The sequence below is a fragment of the Bufo bufo genome, chromosome 9 (genome assembly GCF_905171765.1).
Source record: "Bufo bufo chromosome 9, aBufBuf1.1, whole genome shotgun sequence".
NCBI lineage: Eukaryota > Metazoa > Chordata > Amphibia > Anura > Bufonidae > Bufo > Bufo bufo.
Genome location: NC_053397.1, coordinates 195,133,317 through 195,155,904, shown reverse-complemented (window position 1 = coordinate 195,155,904; position 22,588 = coordinate 195,133,317). Strand labels below are relative to the sequence as shown.

Below are 22,588 nucleotides of genomic sequence, written 5' to 3'. Positions count from 1 at the left end.
AAAGGATTAATAACTAGTACTTAATGGTCGCGTTGACTGAAAATGAACAAAATCGTGGTCTCTGATGTCTGAACAGTACTGTACAATATTACATTTTTGTATAATCTTATTTAGCAGAGCTGTCATATCTTGGAAGGTAGATTAAGATTAGTATCTCAAATTATTCGTTAAACAAACTTTGAAAGACATAAGATATTCTTCAGAGGTTGCTTAGCGAATAATTTGATGCGTGAAGTGGCTAGATGGTAATTGGGAAATTTGATTAGCTGATGCCTGTTGAAATACGATAATGATTAGATAACATGCAATATATAGGCCATGCTTACTCAATTGAGAAGAGCCCCCAACTCTGTTCCATTTTTAAGGTTAATATGGAAAGAAATCTGGAGGCCTATCAAGAAAAGCTGATTTCCAGGCACAGGGTACTCTTGTTCACAGACTGTTCTTGTATTGCAGGTCTGCCTTCTTTATACTTTATTCAGAAATAGGGCCACTCATGTCCATGGGCTGTGTCTGGTATTGCAGTTTCACTTTACTCACTCCCCCCCCCCTCCCCGAAAAAGCGCCACTGTTGTCTATTGGATCTATTGGCTATTCATTTGAAAAGGATAAGGGTAGCACTGTGTCTGGTGGAAATGCAGCCACTTTTTTTCTAATTTCATACAACTAGTTTAAAACAACACTAGACATAGAAAATAAAAAAAGAACTGATTTTATTACTAACCACGTTTCCCTTAGTAGCCTATGTCTCAAACTGGCCATATATAAGGCATATCCTTGATATAAACCAATATATATATATTGTTCATGGCCTGTGCCCTATTTTATCTCAGGCCTATTCAACTGAATTGTGCTAAGCTACAATACCACACACAGCCCAGGGATAAGAATGGTGCTGTTCCTGGAGGAAATGCCTATTTTTTGTAATTTCATCCAATTAGCTTAAAGTGTACCTGAGTTTTCAAAAGTGGTTGCATAATGGCTGTGCTTCATTGTGGAATAAAAACTGTGAAGGAGCAGTTTTTTTGGGGCTTCCCTAATATCTTTTTAAGCCATATTATTCCCTGTTGTGCTGCAGCTAGATGCATTTCTCTCACAAGCAGGGAGTGGAATCTGCCAGAACTGTATGCAGTGACTTCACTTTTCCTTACTTCCCACTGTGTTTGTTCTCTTCTAGGGAGCTCAGGAAACTGCTGAGGGGGGAATCAGACTTACAGACACACTGGAGCTTCTCTGCTCTTCAGAAGCAGTGTAGAAGCAGTTCTTCTATCAGGCTCAGGAGCTTGGATAGCTCCGTATCTCTGTTATTAGAGACAGATCTTGACTGACAATAGGCAATGGACTGCAAATTTAGGTGGAACTGAGACCCTTAGTGGCCATGACTTTACAGCTTTTTTCAGGTGGATGCAGGCAGATTTTTTTAATGAAGTGATATAGAATTTTGTAAATACACTATTCTATATTAAATGAAATTGAATTGTCTGAAAAGTATAGTGACATTAAACATAGAGCATGTAAGAAAAAAACATTTTTCAGCAAAGCCTCCCTAAGTATCCTGTTTCTCAGAGTGGCCATATAGAAGATAAATCCTCATATTAAACCAACATATAATCCAATTCCTCTGGATGAAAACACGTTTAAAGCGCAAAATCCCAACCTAAATGCAGGTAAAGCCAAGAAGGTGTAGATATGTGTATTGAAGTAGATTATCTGATGCCATCGCTCAGTCTCAATGAAGAGCTGACAGCACCATTAATCTTTATAAGACACAACAGCCGGGTATAAGACTCCTCTATCTTCTAATATCACATGGAGACAGGCAATATCCCGACTTCCTTTCCTCCTGACCTGCCTGCCGTCTAAGCAGCGATGCTATCCACTTGGATGTATAGAGGATATAATAAGACTTTCTTATCTCCTCCCTTATGTGTGTATTTTTCATTCTTGCTGCTGGAGACACATTCTCCTGGTCACTCAGGCGTACAGACACATGAGAATCCCATAAGCAATGTCTTGGTGGAGGCTGTCTAGCAGAAATCACTGGAAATACAGCACTTTAAATCCCTCTTGTTGTTTCTTCAGCCTCACATTGACTTGTTGCTCTGTTTTTTCCCCAGACTGATTTAAATCATATGTTTTTTGAATTCTAAATCCATTCCCTTAGTATAGGTATATGGAGTAGTCCACATGATGTAAAAGAAAATGTGATTCATCAGACCAGGCCACATTCTTCCTTTGCATGGTCCAGTTCTGATGCTCTGTGGCCATGGTAGGCTCTTTTGGTGGTGTACAGAGGTCAGCATGGGCACTCTGATCAGTCTTCAGTGGAATGTACTGTGTGTCCTGATACTTTTCTATCATAGTCAGCAGTACATTTTTCATCAACTTTGCTCCCCATGTACTGTATATTTATGAACCCTGGGCACTCATTACCTTGTGATCAGTTCACCGGTGGTCGTTCTTTAGACCATTTTAGGTGCTAAATATCACTTCATACCGGAAACACACCACAAGATCTTCCATCTTGAACATACTCAGTAACCCTTACTGAGCCATCACAATTTGTCCTTTTGTTAAAAACACTCAGATCTTTACATTTGCCCATTTTTTTTTCTTTTGCTTTCAACAAGAGATAAGCAAACCTTTTGAGATTTTGTTCATTTTAGGTTTGAAAAATTTGTCAAAAAGTGCAGTTCTGAATTGATTTTACCTGAACCAAAGTTGTTCCAATTGCCCTGAAAATTGGTATATAACACTCTCTGGTTAGACAGAGAGGGGGAGACATCAACCTCAAAAACTCACTGTTCACTTTCTGCTTATTATCTTTCACCATCTCTCTGCATGTACTCTTCTATTTCCTTGTTTTTTCATTGGGTGGAAATCCCATTTGAAAAGTAAAGGTGCCTTTTAAGAGAACAAACCCTCTAGACATCTGATGGCCCACCCAGTGCCCCAATAATCTCTAATGGCCCCCATATAGCCCCCAGTATCTATAATGCCCTCCTTAGTTCTCCAGTATCTATAATGCCCCCCTTAGTGCATCGTTTCTATAATGGGCCCCTTAGTGCTTCCAATATCTATAATGAACCCCTTACTGCCCCGTTTCTAAAATGGCCCCTTTAGTGCTCCCCCAGTATAATTAATGGCCCTCATAGTTCCCCCAGTATCTATAATAGCCTCCTTAGTGCATCAGTAACTATAATGGCCACCTTAGTGCACCCAGTATCTATGATGGTCCCATTAGTGCCCACCAGTATAAGTAATAGCCCCCATAGTACCCCCAGTATAAATAATGCCCCCATTAGTGCTCCTCATTCTGCTGGTGCTGACAAAAAAAATATTCAACTCACCACTTGAATGAGCAGGAACACTCGCTCCACACTGGAGGGAGCAGGACCTTATGCTCCCCATGTGATCATGTGATGTCAACAGGTCCTGCTGCCTCTAATGCAGAGTGAGTGTTCCTTCATATGCAAGTAGTGAGGTGAGTACCCCTGAAAAGGTCCTTCTTCCCACAGCACACCCATTTGTAACACTAAACGCCCATTAAAAATGGATCTATTGGGCTTCCGGTTCCGGCGCCGCCATGTGAAGTCGCTTGGAAGTGAAGCTCCCCGGCTACCCACCACAAATCGTGACAAACTGCCTGTGCATCCTTCTTCCTGCAGTGAGGAGAGGGACCATAAGGTGCGACCACCTTGCATGGATCGTTACCTTGTGAACATGGGCAAAAAACTGAAGGGCAGAGTACTTTCGTCGCCGCCGCAGCAAGACGAGACATCTAACAGCATGGCGCCGACCCCAGACGCTGCGGAAGTGGCCGGGACCCAAACCCAGACTGGGCATCTAACAGAGGGGAACGAGGTACAGAATGTTATGCCGGACTCCCTGATAAAATATATTGATTTCAAAGCACTCGCAGTGGAAGTGGCTGCCCACCTAGCTCCAGACCTGCGGGAAACTCTGGCCACTTCGGTCACTCATGTGATGCAGCAGTTACAAGATACTGTGCAACAACACGACGCCAGACTGGATGTGGCCGAATCCAGAGTACAAGTGATGGAGGACACTGCAGAGTCGATCCTGCACAAGCTACATAAAGTTCTCACAGAGAATAAAAGATTGGGCGAGAAAGTGGAGGATTTGGAAAATCGCTCCAGACGCAATAACCTGAGGCTGGTGGGGCTACAAGAGTCGATTCCGGCGGGAGACCTAATGGCCATATGTGAGAGTGAACTGCCCGGCATCCTGGGAATTTCGCGCCATTGCAAGGTAGAACGCGCACACAGAGTGGGCCCGAATAACCGCAGCGACGACCGTCAGCCCGCCAGACCTAGGCAGGTCATCATGCGGTACTTGGACTATTCCGACAAGGAACTCATCCTCAGAGTGTACAAAGCACGCAAAGGCCCTATTATATTGAGAGGGGCAAAAATTTTGTTGTTTGGGGACTATTCTGCGGAGGTTTCTAGGAGGCGGAAAGCTTTTTCCCCGATTTGTACCCAGCTACATAACAAGAATATAAGATTTGCATTGATTTACCCGGCTTCATTGCGAATATACCGCCCAGATGGCTCCTCCACGCTTTATCATTCCCCTGATGAGGCGTCCAACTCCCTGGAAAGAAATGCGTCATCTCCTCGGGGACTACAGAGATCGCCGCGACACCGTGATCGAGACGGGAGACCAAGTGAACTAACAAATGATCCGCCGATGCAGGGATCACATGAACGTTCATATGCAGGCCGAGCCGGTTCAAGCCAGCAGCGCGAGACAAGATGAGCTGGCGTCTAAGTTCTGCACTACATTCTACCATACAGGTCCAGGATAAAAGCGTGGACTGAAAAGCGCTAATACCGGTATGATTGTTTGGGGGTCCAGCCTTCTATATAAGAGAAGCCGGGGGGCGATTTCGCTCCTGTGGGGATAACCAGAGTCCATTTAATCCCTGGGGCCCGGTTTCTATGATTGTAGAGGGTGGATACACCACACCAGCATATCTGGTCATTATATCATGAATAGGATTTACTGATTTGACGACTTACCTGAAGACATGTAAATGTATTTCACTGTATAGAGTCATGAGGAAACTTGGGCTGCAAAGTGATATAACTGACATGATGTGGGATTGGCCTCTTGAAACGGGGGAGACCGGGAGCGATTTCGCTCTTGTAGAGATGATCAAGTTCTACCTAATCTCTAGGGCCCGGTCCTCTTGAATTCGAGGGGCAGATCTATCATAGCAGTATGGCACATCAACATTATGGCAATATGGTTATGCAATAATTTAGTCTGGTGACAACATGTCATATAATCTAACTGTTATTAGGATCTGCCTGGTTTGGTGAGTTAGCTAATATCAATGTTTTGCTGGGTTGGATGATGGAGGTACGTCTATAGGTACAAGGTGGTTGGGGAGTGGAGCGATCACGCTATTTTAATGCTCTGGTCGCTCGCTTACACATGGGGGAAAAAAGTGAAGGCTCAGAAAAACAGAAAATGGCCTTTTGGGTCATATCTAGGGCCTAGAGCTCTTAAGTTTAATACCTGTTATGTCGTTTTTTGTTATTGTTCTCTGGGGGGATATGGGGTTATGTTGCTTGCTCTTGATAAATGGATGTCTATCTCTTCCCGCTTCCATATGCAACTTAGCGCTCGGTGGAGACCTCCATGAGAATAGTCTCCTGGAACGTTAAGGGTCTGTGCTCCCCTCAAAAGCGTAATAAGATACTTAGACACCTGAAAAACCTCCGAGCCGATATAGCCCTCTTGCAAGAGTCACATTTAGTAGAGGAGGATTATGACAGAATGAGGAAGACATGGGTGGGTGCTGTGCTGGGCTCTGCAGCGGTCAACCGCAAAGCGGGGGTCCTAATACTAATACACAAAAATTTGTCCTCTGTTGTATTAGATCGGTCGTGTGATGATGAGGGGAGATGGTGCATGGCAAGAATTTCGCTGGGAACGGATGAACTCACGATTTATAACGTCTATGCTCCTAATGGAGACAATAGGCCTTTCCTATCTGATTTGGCTGGGGTTATTATCAAAGATGCGTCTGCCAAAAAGGTAGTAGGTGGAGACCTCAACGCTGTATACTCCTTGAAAGAAGATAGGAAATCCTCAAAGATACCTAGGGAAAAGATGCCCATAATGGAAGGAGCTTTGGTAAACTTTATGGAGGACACGGCGTTGATAGACTCCTGGAGGCTTTTGAACCCTGACAGTAGGGAATTTACTTTCTACTCTAATCCCCATGACTCGTGGTCACGAATCGATTACCTTCTTACCTCAGGTAATCTATCTAGTAGAATTACAGGAACCAAAATCCATGATTTAATCATATCTGACCATGCCCCCATCTCTATAAATATAGCAGAACAACAGCCTAGAGGTTCAGACATTCTATGGAGATTCCCATAATTTTTATATCATGATGAGAATTTTGAAGATCTACTTAGGGGTTGGTTCTGGGAGTATAGGGGAGATAATGGTTCCTATCAGGATTCACCATCCATTTATTGGGATGCGGCTAAAGCGGTGCTAAGAGGTCGCATTATGGCATACACACAGGGAATCAAAAAGAAAGTAGCACATGAATTGATAAAATATAGTCAATTGCTTCGTTCAGCATATACTGAACATATGTCCAATCCCTCCGATCAAAATAAAGCAAAATGGAAAATAGCCAGGGAAAATTACGAGTTATGGTATGAAAGAAAAGCAAAAATTGACATGTCAATCTCCACGGCCAAGTTTTTTAGAGAAGGGAATAAGTCAGGTAGACTTTTGGCGTCATTAGTGAAAAATGCTAAGCGACAACACCACATAACGTCAATTGCTGACTCTAGGGGCGAGATACATCAAAAACCAGAGAAAATAATTTCTGTTTTACGTGACTTTTATGCAAAGCTATATAAAGATCCTGGACCGATTGACCCAATGTCCGAGTTCTTTCTGAAGTGCACTAATCTCCCTTCGCCATCGCAGGCCCAGTTAGAGGCTCTGAACTCACCCATTACTGACTCAGAAGTTATGAGGGCAATTAAAAACTCGAAATTGCATAAGGCACCAGGTCCTGATGGGTACTCAATAGAGTTTTACAAGATGATGGCAGGAGAAATAGTAGAACCTCTCACAAAAGTTTTCAATGGAATCCTTGCGGGATCACCTTTGTCTTCTTCTGATAATGTAGCATACATCAAATTGATTCCCAAGCCCGGAAGGGATGTTTTGCTTCCATCGTCGTTCCGTCCCATCTCACTTATCAATGTCGATTTAAAATTAGCCGCCAAAATAATGGCTGACAGACTTTCATTTATAATGCCTGACTTGGTATCCCCATCGCAATCGGGATTTATTAAAAACAGAGCAGCGGTCTCCAATATCCGCAAAGTCCTCACAGTGCTAGATATAGTGAGAGGGAAATCTGATAAATCAACTATGCCTTCGCTAGTTGCATTTGATGCGGAAAAGGCATTCGATAATGTGAGATGGGATTGGTTGGGCAAAGTGATGGACAAAATGCAGATTCTTGGTCCATTCAGAACCTTCATTTCTGCATTATATAGTGACCCTAGGGATAGAATCTCGACTCCTGGATTCCTGTCAGCAACTTTTAACTTAGCTAGAGGAACACGTCAGGGATGTCCCCTCTCGCCTTTATTGTTTAATATAGCCCTAGATCCCCTGATCAGATTATTAGAGGAAGGGAATATTTTTCAGGGTATAAAAGTAGGGAAGAGTGAAGTGCGTACATCGTTATTTGCGGATGACCTACTCATTTTCCTTGCTGACCCGTTGTTGGACCTTGAAAAAGTGTTACAACTGTTATCATCTTTTGGACCGGTGTCAGGCTTTAAAATGAACCGGGACAAATGTATATTGCTCACATTGAGACCTCCCTCGCCAAAATTTAAGCTACCAGAGTCATGTAGTCAAATAGTAATAGCTACTGCATATATTAAATACTTGGGTATTAAAATAGGGAGAACCCCTGAATCACTTTATGCTTTAAACTACATACCACTATTCAAAGCAATAAAAAATGATTTAGAAAGGTGGAAAAACCTGCCATTGTCTCTAACGGGCAGAAGTCACCTAATTAAGATAATATGCTTCCCTAGACTCTTGTACCCCATGCAAACATTGCCGCTACTTTTGAAACACTCTGATATTAAAGGTATACAATCCATGTTCACATCCTTTATATGGTCTGGGAGAAAACCTAGAGTGTCCCTATCTAAACTAATGTTGCCTAGACATCAGGGGGGTTTGAACATCCCAAATATAAGATTGTATAATCTAGCTTGTTTATTCAGACACTGCCTAGATTGGGCGCATGGATCTCACCACTATTCAAACACCTCACTGGAACAGCAACTGGCTGGTGGTTGGCCATTGTTGAATCTGTTACATACTAGGAGACGGACACTTCCACCCTATCTAAGACACTCATTGATATTAAAAGACACCATGGTAACATGGAAAGAGGTACGTAAGTTATCCAAGAAATCTTTCCTGGTGTCTAGATACCTGGGACTATGGAAACATCCAGAGTTCCCCTTAGGGGCTCAAAACAAAATGTTTAGGATTTGGAAGTCCAAAGGAATACACAGACTCTTGGATGTGCTTCATTTGTCTGAGAAACGATATCTAACATTTCCGGAGATATGTGACAGATTTGGCCTTGAAAAATCCCAGTTTTTGGCTTACCAACAGCTTATGCACTTCTGTAAACAGAGATTACTAGATGTCTCTAACGAATGTACAAATCAGTCCCTAGCATTTTCATTAACACATGGGGACGGTAGACACTCTATTTCCCACATAGAAACATAGAAACATAGAATGTGTCGGCAGATAAGAACCATTTGGCCCATCTAGTCTGCCCAATATACTGAATACTATGGATAGCCCCCGGCCCTATCTTATATGAAGGATGGCCTTATGCCTATCCCATGCATGCTTAAACCCCTTCACTGTATTTGCAGCTACCACTTCTGCAGGAAGGCTATTCCATGCATCCACTACTCTCTCAGTAAAGTAATACTTCCTTATATTACTTTTAAACCTTTGCCCCTCTAATTTAAAACTGTGTCCTCTTGTGGTAGTTTTTCTTCTTTTAAATATGCTCTCTTCCTTTAGCGAGTTGATTCCCTTTATGTATTTAAAAGTTTCTATCATATCCCCTCTGTCTCTTCTTTCTTCCAAGCTATACATATTAAGGTCCTTTAACCTTTCCTGGTAAGTTTTATCCTGCAATCCATGTACTAGTTTATATATAGCAATATGAGAGAGTCTGCAGACAAAAAAGTGGTTGCCGGCCTTTTTAAGAAATGGGAGAGGAAACTTAAAAAATCCTTGCCAGTGGAAAAGGTGTTGACGGGGTGGATGAGAGTTTGTAAGGCAGTGCCCTGTGAAAAGTGGAGAGAATCACACTTTCGCCTTATGCACTCAGCGATCTATGCATTTAATATCTTAAGAAAAACTCCTAAACTAGATTACTTAACTAAATGTCCGAAGTGTGATGCAGATCGAGCAGACTTGCTACACTGTGTTTGGGAGTGTGCACATGTCCAAACTTTCTGGATGGAGGTGTCTGATTGGATCAGGGGTACGTGGGGGGAAACTCTATCTTACAGTCCGGAGACATTCCTTTTCCATATATTTGATGAAGCCTCTAAACCTAAGTTGATAGTGGAAGTTGCTCTTCTGACATCTCTCCGTGGCCTTTTAAACAATTGGCTTAAACCAAGTATCCCTCAAGTCAGTGAATTAATTTCCCAGATGTCCCATTTTATGTATATAGACAAACTAGACACGGAGCACCAAAAGGAAAAAAAGACAAAGGGTTTCTTTCGTAAATGGCAAACCTTTATTGAAAAACACCTCTCACGGGGCGATGTCGGAGAGCTGATGGCATCCTTTAGGTATACGGAGTGGTATTCAAAGGCGGTAATGAATGGGAGCATAGGGAGATTGTCTATAAGCAACTAGAGATTACATAATGCATCATCATATACTTGAAATATATTGTATTGTTAATACAGTAAGAGAAGGGGGATGAAGGATCAGACATCCTGGAGCTTGGGGTGGGAGGGCTAGGGAGGGAGGGGTTTTATTAAACGTTATATATATGTTTTCTTGCTTTCTATTTATAATTTTCTTTTTCTCTGCAAAACATGTATCACACTGAATATTCTACCTTGATGTCTTTACATTATGATTGATATTTTAAAATGTAAAATGTATACTCTATACAAAGCTCTGTGACATGCAGTGAAAATGTTATGTAAGAGAATTTATTTTGAATAAAATAAATAAAATTTTGTTTAAAAAAAAAAAAAAAAATGGATCTATTGATTTTAATGTGGGTCGTCTGCCCGTGATGTCCTATTTTTTTATGACCGCTGTTTACCAGCCATTAAAAAAAATGGCCATGTGGATAGCCCTATAGACTTTAACTGGTTCTGAAAACGTGCATGTGAATGCAGCTTAAGTGATTGCAGGATTTCTACAGCACATGTTACCTGCTTTATTATTTCATGGATCTAAGCGACTCTCACCAATTTCCAAAGAGGGAGCATATTGCGGGCGAGGAGGGGGCATGACTTGCACATTTATCTTTATTTACACCAGGTTTGTGATCTAGATAAAGACAGAAAACAATGGCGTCTCAAAGCTGCCACATTTGTAATAGCCCAGAGTAGGGGCATTAATATTTTTTGCACCAGGTTACTGTATTCCATGTGCCTTTCATCTAAAATGGGACATGTATAACAATGAGAATATATAACATGTAATACACCTGGTTCACCAGTGGATGTGTGGAGTGTGCCTGGCCATGTTCTGCATAGGAATGGAACTTACCATTCCATCCCCCTCCCTACACTTTGGAAGAAGTGGGCTAGGCTGACTTACTGCCAAGGGTGGGGGGTGGAGAGGAGAGTCAGGTGGAGAGGGGATGCGTTTGACCCTCTCCAGCCAGAAGGAGTGAGGAAGCAGCTCATAGAGCACCAATTCCCTGCAAATTTATGCAGTCATCACCACCACATCCGCCTGCCACCATACCTCCTCAATTGGTGGCAGAAGGAACTTGAAAATAAAGTCTGCTGAAACGGTTTACATTTACAAGTTCAAGTTGCACTTAGTAAAAGAACTTTATTATGTTTCAAGTCTGGCCTCATTCATCTTCATCAATCTGTTCGCTGCATCGAACCCCAGTGAGCAAAGGCCAGAGGTTGGACACCGTGACAACAGCTGCAACACTACATCAGGGCCACTCCCATCCTCGACACCGGTTCCCACCGGGGGCTCGCTGCACATGGACTAGTGGAGGATGCACCTAATATATGACGGGGGGTATCAAGTCCGTTGTAGAAAACATGTCCCACTATATTCCCCTGCCTATAATTTTAAACCATTAATATGTAAAATGTCATGGCTGATGTCCCTCGTGCTACAGCCCCAAATATATATATAGATGCAGAGTGACTTGATTTTAGAAGAAAAAAATATTAGACCTGTCAGGAGAAAAGTCAGATTGGTGTAAGAACACTCCAAGATCACTTTAAGAGTAGCAAAACGGCATGACAGCGCAATTTCATAATTATACCTGCGGACCCAAATATCTGCTACTCAGACCCCTCAACAAAGCAAGCCAGGGATCAATCTGTGAGTGAGTGCTACCCTGTGAATGATTTCTCCGGAGATTACAAGGGTATATATGTCAGGCGATACTTATGTGCAATGCTTAGAGGTTTGTAGTTCGGTTTTCCTTCTGAAAAGTAATAATATAGTAATGTAAAGTTATTTCTAAACTTCCCCGAAGCCAAAGTGACAGCAAGCTACACAACAGTATCGTAAACAGGAATTGCCGTATAACAGATACTTATATATGTTGTGCTGCTTTCTCTTGCAGGATTGCACCGCAGAGTCGCTCGCCATATGTGAGCCGCATTTGAAGGCACAAGATAAAACTGGTAGGTCTGCAATGAGATTTCTGTGATAATTGCAAAAATAAAAATAAAAAATTAAAATCCACATAGCGGATGCCTGATATCACATGTACAAAAGTCTTGTCATCCATTCTCATAGGCTAACATTGTATGCAATATCACAGTGCAATACAGCTTGAAACCCTGGCACGTAGAATTCGGGGTGTTCACTGTTTCCTCTAAGGGTGAGTGCACATGACTGTATTTGTCATTAGTGTGCTATCCACATTTTTTGCACACTGACCCACTCCTTTCAATGGGGTGATGCACACACCCATATTTTTTGCAGATTCATGTGGCCACACATTGCAAATCATGCCCTATATTTGTCCGTATTGCACCTCAGCTCTTCAGCATTCCAGTGCTGGCTACACCCTTCAGTGCACTTCAGCTCTTCAGCTTTCCAGTGCTGGCTACATCCTTCAGTGCACCTCAGCTCTTCAGCTTTCCAGTGCTGGCCACACCCTTCAGTGCACCTCAGCTCTTCAGCTTTCCAGTGCTGGCCACACCCTTCAGTGCACCTCAGCTCTTCAGCTTTCCAGTGCTGGCTACACCCTTCAGTGCACCTCAGCTCTTCAGCTTTCCACTGCTGGCTACACCCTTCAGTGCACCTCAGCTCTTCAGCTTTCCAGTGCTGGCTACACCCTTCAGTGCATCTCAGATCTTCGGCTTTCCTGTGCTGGCCACACCCTTCAGTGCACCTCAGCTCTTCAGCTTTCCAGTGCAGGCCACACCCTTCAGTGCACCTCAGCTCTTCAGCTTTGCAGTGCTGGCCACACCCTTCAGTGCACCTCAGCTCTTCAGCTTTGCAGTGCTGGCTACACTCCTCAGGGCACATCAGCTCTTCAGCTTTTCGGTGCCGGCAACGCCCCTCAGTGCACCTCAGCTCTTCAGCTTTCCAGTGCTGGCTACACCCTTCAGTGCACCTCAGCTCTTCAGCTTTCCAGTGCTGGCTACACCCTTCAGTGCATCTCAGATCTTCAGCTTTCCAGTGCTGGCCACACCCTTCAGTGCACCTCAGCTCTTCAGCTTTCCAGTGCAGGCCACACCCCTCAGTGCACCTCAGCAATTCAGCTTTCCAGTGCAGGCCACACCCTTTAGTTCACCTCAGCTCTTCAGCTTTGCAGTGCTGGCCACACCTAGGGTGGCCACTGGCTTCACACCAGAAAGCCGGACCTCACCAACTACGCGCCCAAATCTATAAACCACTCCAACCTCCTTGAAGCCACACCCCCATTGCCAGCCGGGGTGGGGGGTGTGTTTGGGGGGACTTGTGGAGGAGCCAGAAGTGTCCTTCAGGGGCCAGGGGGTGTACTGGAGTCTGGAGCCAGCCAGTCCCCTCTTCGCAGTAGTTATTAACCCCTTTCTGCAGTCCCCCGAGGGGTTAATAAATGCTGTGAATGGGGGACTGCTGAAAGGGGTTAATAAATACTGTGAAGGGCCTTTCACAGTAGTTATTAACCCCTCATCAGTCCCCCATTCACAGTATTTATTAACCCCTTTCAGCAATCCCTGGCGGCCCATAGCACAGACCAGTGAGCATCTAATTTCCCCCCTAGTTATTACAGTCCCCCCGATTCACAAACTTCCTCCCTTTCAGTTTCACCAATCCCTGGCCCGGCCACAGCAAAGTCTTTCAGACCAGTACGAGCAGCCTCGACTACCTCAGCACAGCTGAGTCTGTTCCTCCTTTCACTTCCCGCAGCGCCTGCAAACCAGGATTGACTGGCGCGAATCTGCAGGCAGCGTGTGATGTCAGTGCGCTCTGCGCTGTGACTAGTGATCCAGATCATGTGAGTGACTGATACTTAAAGTGCCCCTTACAGTATTCTTGCTGAGAGTCGGCAATAACCACAAAAAAGGAGGACTTCTGGACGTCCGTCATGGCCTTGCGCAGGACGGAGGACAAGAAGTCTAAAAACTGGACTGTCCGGCCTAAAACCGGACGTCTGGCCACCCTAGCCCCACCCCTCAGTGCACTTCAGCTCTTCAGCTTTCTAGTGCAGGCCACACCCCTCAGTGTACCTGAGCTCTTCAGCTTTCCAGTGCAGATCACACCCCTCAGTGCACCTCAGCTCTTCAGCTTTCCAGTGCTGGCTTCACTCCTCAGTGCACCTCAGATCTTCAGCTTTCCAGTGCAGATCACGACCCTCAGTGCACCTCAGCTCTTCAGCTTTCCAGTGCTGGCTTCACCCCTCAGTGCACCTCAGATCTTCAGCTTTCCAGTGCAGGCCACACCCCTCAGTGTACCTCAGCTCTTAAGCTTTCCAGTGCAGATCACACCTCTCAGTGCACCTCAGCTCTTCAGCTTTCCAGTGCAGGCCACACCCTTCAGTGCACCTCAGCTCTTCAGCTTTGCAGTGCTGGCCACACCCTTCAGTGCACCTCAGCTCTTCAGCTTTGCAGTGCTGACTACACTCCTCAGGGCACATCAGCTCTTCAGCTTTTCGGTGCCGGCAACGCCCCTCAGTGCACCTCAGCTCTTCAGCTTTGCAGTGCTGGCCACGCCCCTCAGTGCACCTCAGCTTCTCAACTTTTCAGTGCGGGCCACACACCTAAGTGCACTTCAGCTCTTCAGTGCTGGCCACGCTGCTCAGGATACTGAAAATGACTGGGGGCATATCGCTAAAATATGGCCCCAAAGTCTGATAGGTGCGTGTCCCACCTCTGGGACCCACACCTATCCTTAGAACGGAGACCGCAAAGTGACTAAGAGCGCACAGTGCATATGCAGTCGCCCTCCATTTATTTCTATGGGAGTGCCGAAAATAGCTGAGCGGTGCGCTCGGCTATTTTTGGAAGTCCCATAGAAATTAATGGGAAGAGCACCAAACAAGCGCGGCCACCTCTCCATTAACTTCTATGGGGCTTACGGAAATAGCTGCTGTTTTTGGCAGTCCCATAGAAAAAAATGGAGGGCGGCCGCGCATTCACAGTGCGCCCTCCTGCACTTTGCAGGCTCCACTCTAAGGATAGCTGCAGGTCCCAGAGGTGGGATCCGCACCTATCAGACATTGGGGGCATATCCTTGAGATATGCCCCCAATGTCCAAGATGGGACAACCCCTTCAAACGGACAGGACATGACTCTGGAATTCTCCGTTCGGGTACTTGTGTCCTTCTCTGCCCCCTTCAGGCACTACATTAAGATTAACACAGTGTATAACTTTTAGCCAAAATGTTCCTTTAATGACTGCCACAGTGATTAAACCGATTAGAAATAAAAGTCCTAAAGTGCGCATCTGGTGCAATGTGTTAATGCTGGTTTTGACCTAACGTCGTACTGGAAGGTTTGCACTGGATGCCTTCCAAGATAACAGCAGGGCTGGAGACGGCCCAGTATTAATGAAGTATAGAGCACTTTATAGCTCTGCAGTTTGTCCACAGCATTTACATGTGTTGCATTCTGATAGATTACTTGGAAGCATCATGATAAGTCACTTCTACACTTGGTCTGCCTCTAGTACTATGAAATAATTATTATCACACATGGGACCTGTAATGACCCAGAGTGCCATTAAAACTTCCTAAGGGGCAAGGGATACCCTAGGCACTGGCTATAGCCCGCTGCAGACCTTGCTTGACTCTCAACAATTTAAAGGAACACTTGAAAACGAAAAATCAAAACTTATAAAATGTGTTATATCTGGTGCAGGGTCCTGGGGGCGGAGCATAGAAAAGGATTTGCTCTTGGGTGTTTCCTATGTCTTGCACCTCCCCCGCAGTCCTAGGTGTTACACAGTTCATTAGTTTTTTCCAGAAAGTTTCTTTAGCAACATTTTTTTTTCTACATTTTTCCAAAGCAACGCTACATTCTTACCTGTCAGCGTGGCTCTAGTGGTCTGTCCAGCATTGCGTGGCACCCTCAGTTCATGGTACTGATCTCCAGCTAAGGTGCTGAACACCACTCGATACCCATCACCCTCTGCATCACTGTTATCCCACTCCATTTCTAAGGTTGATGATGCCCGGGATGTAACACGTAGATTCTTGGGTGCGTCAAGCTCTGTGTGAGAAAACGATGAAATTCATAGTAAAAAAAAACAACTAAATTCTAAAGAAAGTCTCCTAAATGTTCACAAAAAGGGCTTTTTAAAAAGTAATGTACAAAATTTAAAGGCAATGTTCCCCAACCTGTGAGTCTCTAGTTGTTGCGTAACTATGGCTCTCTTCACACCCTCAAAGTCTGTGGCTGTCAGGGCATGATGGGAGTTGTAGTTTTGCAACAACTGGAGAGCCACAGGTTGGAGATCATTGCTTTAAAGGGGGGCGTGTCATAAAAAAATTACCTATTGTTTACATCAAGTTTTTATGTTAAACATTTTTTTTTATAATTTTGGGTGATTTCGCTTTCAATATTTATAAAACATTTTAAAATCATGTGTTTTCACACTGGTCACTAGGCCTAAAATACATCAAGCCATAGGCCTTAGACACAATAGACTGGAGAGGACCTCATTGACTTCTATGGGAGAGTTTTCTACGCATGCTCTGTGACCTTGCAGAGGTCAGGAGGGAGTAAGGCTGATTTCACACAAGCGCTAAACTGTTCCTCCACTGGAACAGCCTGCAGGAATAGTTTAGGAAACTACACCCCTCATGTTACTCCAAACTGATTTTACAAACTTTGTTAACCCTTTAGGTGTTCCACAAGAATTAAAGTAAAATGGAGATGAAATTTCACTTTTTTGGCAGATTTTTCATTTTAATCCATTTTTTTCTTTAACACATGGAGGGTTAACAGTCAAACAAAACATAATATTTATTACCCTGATTCTGCGATTTACATAAACACCCCACATGTGGTCATAAACTGATGTAAGGGCACACGGCAGGATGCAGAAGAAAAGGAGTGCCATATGGTTTTTGGAAGGCAAATTTTTTTTTTTTTAGATCCATGTCCCATTTGAAGCCCCCCTGATGCACCCTTACAGTAGAAACTCCCAAAAAGTGAACCTATTTTGGAAACTAGGGAATATAGTGCCAGTTTTATTGGTACTATTTTGGGATACATATGATTTTTAATTGCTCTATATTACGTTTTTTCTATGCAAGGCAACCAAAAAATTGCTGTTTTGGCACTGTTTTTATTTTTTACAACATATATATGACAGGGTAGATCATGTGCTATTTTTATAGAGCAGGTTGTTACGGACACAATGATATCAAATATGTCTACTTTCTTTGTTTGTTTCAGTTTTACTTAATAAAGCATTTTTGGAAACAAAATTATGTTTTTGTGTCTCCATTTTCTGAACGCCATATTTTTTTATTTTTCTGACGATCATCTTGTGCAGGAGCTCATTTTTTGCAGGAAGAGTTGACGTTTTTATTGGTACCATTTTTGGGTATATTTGATTTTTTGATCATTCATTATTACACTTTATAGGGCAAGGTGACCAAAAAATTGGTTGTTTTAGCACAGTTTTTATTTATTTATTTATTTTTACAGAGTTCACTTGAAGGGTTAGGTCATGTAACATTTTTATAGAGCAGATCGTTACGGACGTGGCAATACCTAATATGTATACTTTTATTTAAGTTTTACACAATAATAGCATTTTTGAAACAAAAAAATTATGTTTCAGAGTCTCCATAGTCTGAGAGCCATAGCTTTTTTATTTTTGACTGATTGTCTTAGTTAGGGTCTAATTTTTTGCGGGGTGAGGTGACAGTTTGATTGGTAATAATTTGGGGGGCATATGCCTTTTTGATCGCTTGGTGTTGCACTTTATGGCTTTTTTGGCACAATTTATATTTTTATTATTTTACGTTGTTCACCTGAGGGGTTAGGTCATGTGATATTTTTATAGAACTGGTTGTTACAAATGCGGAGATACCTAATATGTATACTTTTGTTTATTTATTTCACTTTAACACAATTATAGAACTTTTGAAACAAAAAATGATCTTTTAATGTCTTCATGTTCTGAGAGCTATAGTTTTGTTTTGTTTTTAGAGATTTTCTTATGTAGAGACAAATTTTTTGCGGGATGAGGTGATGGCTTTATTGGTAGCATTTTGTGGGACATACGCCTTTTTGATCACTTGGTGTTGCACTTTTTGTGATGTAAGGTGACAAAAATTGCTTTTATTGACACAGTTTTAAAAAAAATGTATGGTGTTTATTGGACAGGGTGGATCATGTGATATTTTTATAGAGCCGACTGCCACGGACGCGGCAATACCAAATATGTCTATTTTATTTTTTCTATTTTTAACATTTTTTTAATTACTTAATTGGGGATTTTTTTTTTTTTACATGCGAAACCTTTTTTTTTTTTTTTTTTTATAAAACACTTTATTTTTTTATTTATTATTTTACACTTTGCGTCCCCCATAAGGTCATACAAGACCTCTGGGGGACATTTAAATAAAAAAAAAATATAATTTCACTATTGATTTCTCCTGTAATTGGGGCTGACATAGTAGCCCCAGTTACAGGGGAAATACACCCCCCAGAGAGGCTGAACAGCACTATAAAACGCTGTACAGCCTCAGTGCAGGGCTGATCAAGGTCTGTGAAAGACCCGACAGCTCTTGCACTCCCCCGGCCCTGGCAGTCACATGACCACACGGCGGGACAGGAAGCGCATAGTGCCTCTTGATCTGTATACGCAGAGCTCGTCGCTGCCTTCTCTCTGGGGTGCCCTGCTGTTACTGACAGTGGGCCCCCCGCTCGGCAGCTGCACAATTAGCGTGAAGCTGCCAACTCTGAATGGACGTTCTAAAACGTGCATTCTGAGATAAATGACCGCCCATAGGACGTTTATAGTCAATGGGTGGTCGTGCAGTGGTTAAAGCGTAACTGTATTTTTTTTATTTGCTAGTTTATTAGAGCTACGCATGTATACCTGAGTTAGTCTGTCAATGATTGTCAAAAGATCTGTAATTACCTTATAATAACAGCTTTCATTAATGTCCTCTGTCCCTTTCCATTGGTCCCTTAAAAGACCGTTGCTAGGGTTTGTCTGTCTTCCCTTTAGTATAAACAGAAGACAGAGGCGCGGTCTTCCACACTGCATGCCTGCATTAGGCTTCAGAGTGAGGAGGCGTGTCTCTCAGTAATCCAATCTGATTGGCTGGCAGGGAGCTGCTGGCTACAGCAAGTGTGTATGGGAAGTGGGGGAAGGCAGTTTTGGCCTCAGAAACCTGGTAGACGAGCCACAGGCTGAACTTAGGATAACAGCTGAACTTGATGGACAGATGTCTTTTTTTCGGCCTTATAAACTATGTTACTATGTTACATAATGCTGCGGCAGCAGTAACGTATGCTAAAAAAATTTTTTTTATGAAAACATGACAGTTACACTTTAACATGGTGCGAAGATAACTTGAAGGGAATTTGTCAGCCTTCATTTTTTGCCAATTCAAATTAGATGGCGACACATATCCTTTTTTTTCAAATTTTTTTTTTTCATTTGGCAGATTTTTTTTCTGAAGATGATTATGGTGGCGGCCATCTTGCCTGAGCTGTTAACAGCATTTAGAGATATGTTTTAAAGCAGCCACCATGTGCCATAGACACAATGGACAGGAGGGGACCTCATTGGCTTCTATGGGGTGTGCTCTGTGACCTGTGCAGAGGTCAGGAGGGAGTAGATAAGCTGTGATATCACCTCTTGTGAATGGTGGATCCTGTATTATCTACATATAGAGTATGTCATATAGAATATGAATAGGATTCTTCTTACTTTTCTTCTGTCATCTAGCTGTATAATTCAGTGATTTTATGCATCCTACATAATAGATGCATTTAAATTAATAATGATGATAATAATATTCCAGGTAATTTGTCCTTCAGTCCACAAGACGAGTAATTAGCTTTTCTTAGGCTTCATCTAGCATACATGCTTCCTTACCCTGCATTTGCAATGAAACATTCACAATTGCACTTAACACAGGTGGAAAACATAAAAAATGTGGCCGATTCATTGACTCCAATGACATTCGCTACAGTATCTGGCAATGGTCTCCAACCTGTGGCTCTCCAGCTGCTGCAAAACACCAAGCATGGTGATGGCCCTGCAGATGCCAAGGGTGCAGGCAAAATGGGATATGGCATGATGTCCAGGATTGCCTGGACTATTGAATACCCGTTATTAAAACCTATTTAAAATGCCATAAAATTAATATTTCTAATAGGTTTTATTTTATTTTTTTCATGTTTTTCAAAAATAGCAATTCTAACATTTTTGTTATGTGATCATAGTTTCTGGTATTATGAATGCAACAACAATACCATTTATGTGCCTTTTTGTTTTAAAATTTTTAGCCATAGGAAATAATTTATGATTGGGAAAGTTTTTTTTTTATATTTTAAAACTTTTTATTACATTTTTTACCTTTCATGTAGGGGAATGGAACATCCAATCTTTTAGTTGCTTGTATAACACTGAAATAGTTCCATATTGCAGTGTATTATACTTGTCATTTTTACACCAAAAAACAACCTATTAGGTTCTGACTCTGCTAGATTGCAAACCTCAAGGTCATTAGGGTTTCATCTGTGATTGCAACCCATCGACACCTCGCGAATGCGCCCTGAGGGGACTGATGGATTGATGGGCAATAGTCAATAGCCAGTCACTCTGCTGAACTTCTTAGGTGCTGCACTGCTATTGACTGCTGCGTCTAAGGGATCAAATGACTCAGAGCAGAGTTACCTCTGATTCTGAATATTGCAGTACAGCCTTTTGCGTCAAGTACACCCCCCAGATGACATACATCTACATGTACGTTATTTTGCATTAAAGGGTAAAAAGCTTGACAGGAGAGGATGACTGAAGGACATTGATTTCTAGGTAATATTTTATTCCTTGTGAAATATTCCTTAATTCAGAGTAGTGATGGCAAGTATCCTTCGAAACCCTTGTACATTTAATTAATTGTGTTCGAAATATGATTTTAAGTTATAGAAATTGCAAACAAGACAACTGCGTGAGTGATTTCAAGCTCAGTGGGTTGCAAAAACCCCGCTATGATATAAAGCCTCTGCCAAATGCCAACAAAATGAGCTTAAAATAAGTACGAAAAAAAGTTTCGATTGTTTCACAACCTGATAACCCGAAAATACAGGGGGAAATTAACATTTTATAAGATTACAGCCTCTTAACATTGAGCAAAGACAGAACGGTGATCGCAACGGGTATCCTGTAGTTTCCGCACTGGCCACTATGTCTAATAATGGAAACCACTTCTTAGTCTGTACAGATCACTTTACCACAGTTACCTGCTCATCTGTCATTCTAATCCTGTCTGTAATGATATCACCTCTGTGCATAGATAACACAGGATTACAAATCACAATAGGCGATTGTCAAAGCTTATCTATTCTTTCCTTGTACAATGACCTCTGCACAGGTCACAGAGCATGCCCAGAAAACTCTCCCATAGAACTAAGTGAGGTCCCCTCCTAACCATTGTGTCTATGGCCTATGGGGCTGCCGTAAAGCAATTCTTAAAATGCTGTTAAGAACAGCTCAGGTAAGATGGCCGCCTCATAATCTTGTTCAGAAAAAATCTGCAATCAGAAACTATAAACAGATTAGAAAAAAAGATATGTGTCGCTATCTGGTCTTATACAGACAACAATAACCAAGTAACCATATATATATATAAGGGTGAAAGCTGTTGTAGTGCAGCAAAGAGTTGGTCGCCGTGGGCTTACAATATCCCCTCTTGACCAAGTCGTTGCCACTAACCACAACAGCTATATCCAAAAAATCCAGAGTGGTACCCCCATAATGCAAAGTAAACCTCATGTTCATATCATTGATCTCATTGAGATATGTTACAAACTCCAAACACTGGGTGTACGAGAGGTTCAGGGAACATGTGAACTCAATTAAGTCAGGGAAAGGTTGTCCCAGATTAATAGAACACATAAGAGATGAACATGGTGGGGACCCAAGATCCCTTAGTTTTGCAGGTATTCAGTTAGTTCTGAACCCACCACAAGGGGGCGATAGGCATCGCCTCTTGCTACTAAGAGAGGCTAAGTGGATTATGCGTTCTAGAGCTATGGGCTCTTTGGGGTTAGATGACCAAAATGACTTAAGTGTGATTTTGTAATGTGCAGTTGCTGTCAATCTACAGTATATATGTGGTTACTTGTTTATTGTTGTTTTTAAAATTGTCATTTCGGGGCAGCGCTAGAGATCTCTATGGCGACTCCGTGTGGTGACGTATAAATGAGGCATGCATATGCGTAATGAAGATAGTGGCCTGAGGAAGCACGTGAGGGCGAAACGGCCGTCGCTACTTTCATGTGTATGTGAGCTGTCTGCCCCAGCCTTATGTTTTCTATACCTTTGGAGGAATAAAGGACTTCAGTTTGTTTACAGTGGTGAGTGCCGCCTGCTATACTCTTTACGTACATATGAATCACTATCTGGTCTTAACTGGCAGAACAAAATTTCGGTGACACCCTATGCACAGTAAGATTTAATGGAATTGTCCAGCAATTCTCAGAACCTGTGCCCAATTAAAAAAAGAAAAGAAAAAAAAAACACCTGTCTGCAGTCTTGCCATTCCCATGCTGTGTCCCTATTCCTAGCCACTTCAAGCTCCCCCCAGACTGGAAGTGAC

At 42.7% G+C, this 22,588-nt stretch overlaps 1 protein-coding gene across 1 annotated transcript in view; it reads right to left on the bottom strand.

Moving 5' to 3' along the window:
- Window positions 1-22,588, bottom strand: part of TNR (tenascin R) — a 203,017-nt gene that overhangs the window by 86,376 nt on the left and 94,053 nt on the right. Inside the window, exon 7 of the mRNA XM_040407231.1 lies at window positions 15,819-16,004. Within this exon, the coding sequence (XP_040263165.1) occupies window positions 15,819-16,004 (186 nt within the window). The remainder of the gene's footprint in view (window positions 1-15,818; window positions 16,005-22,588) is intronic.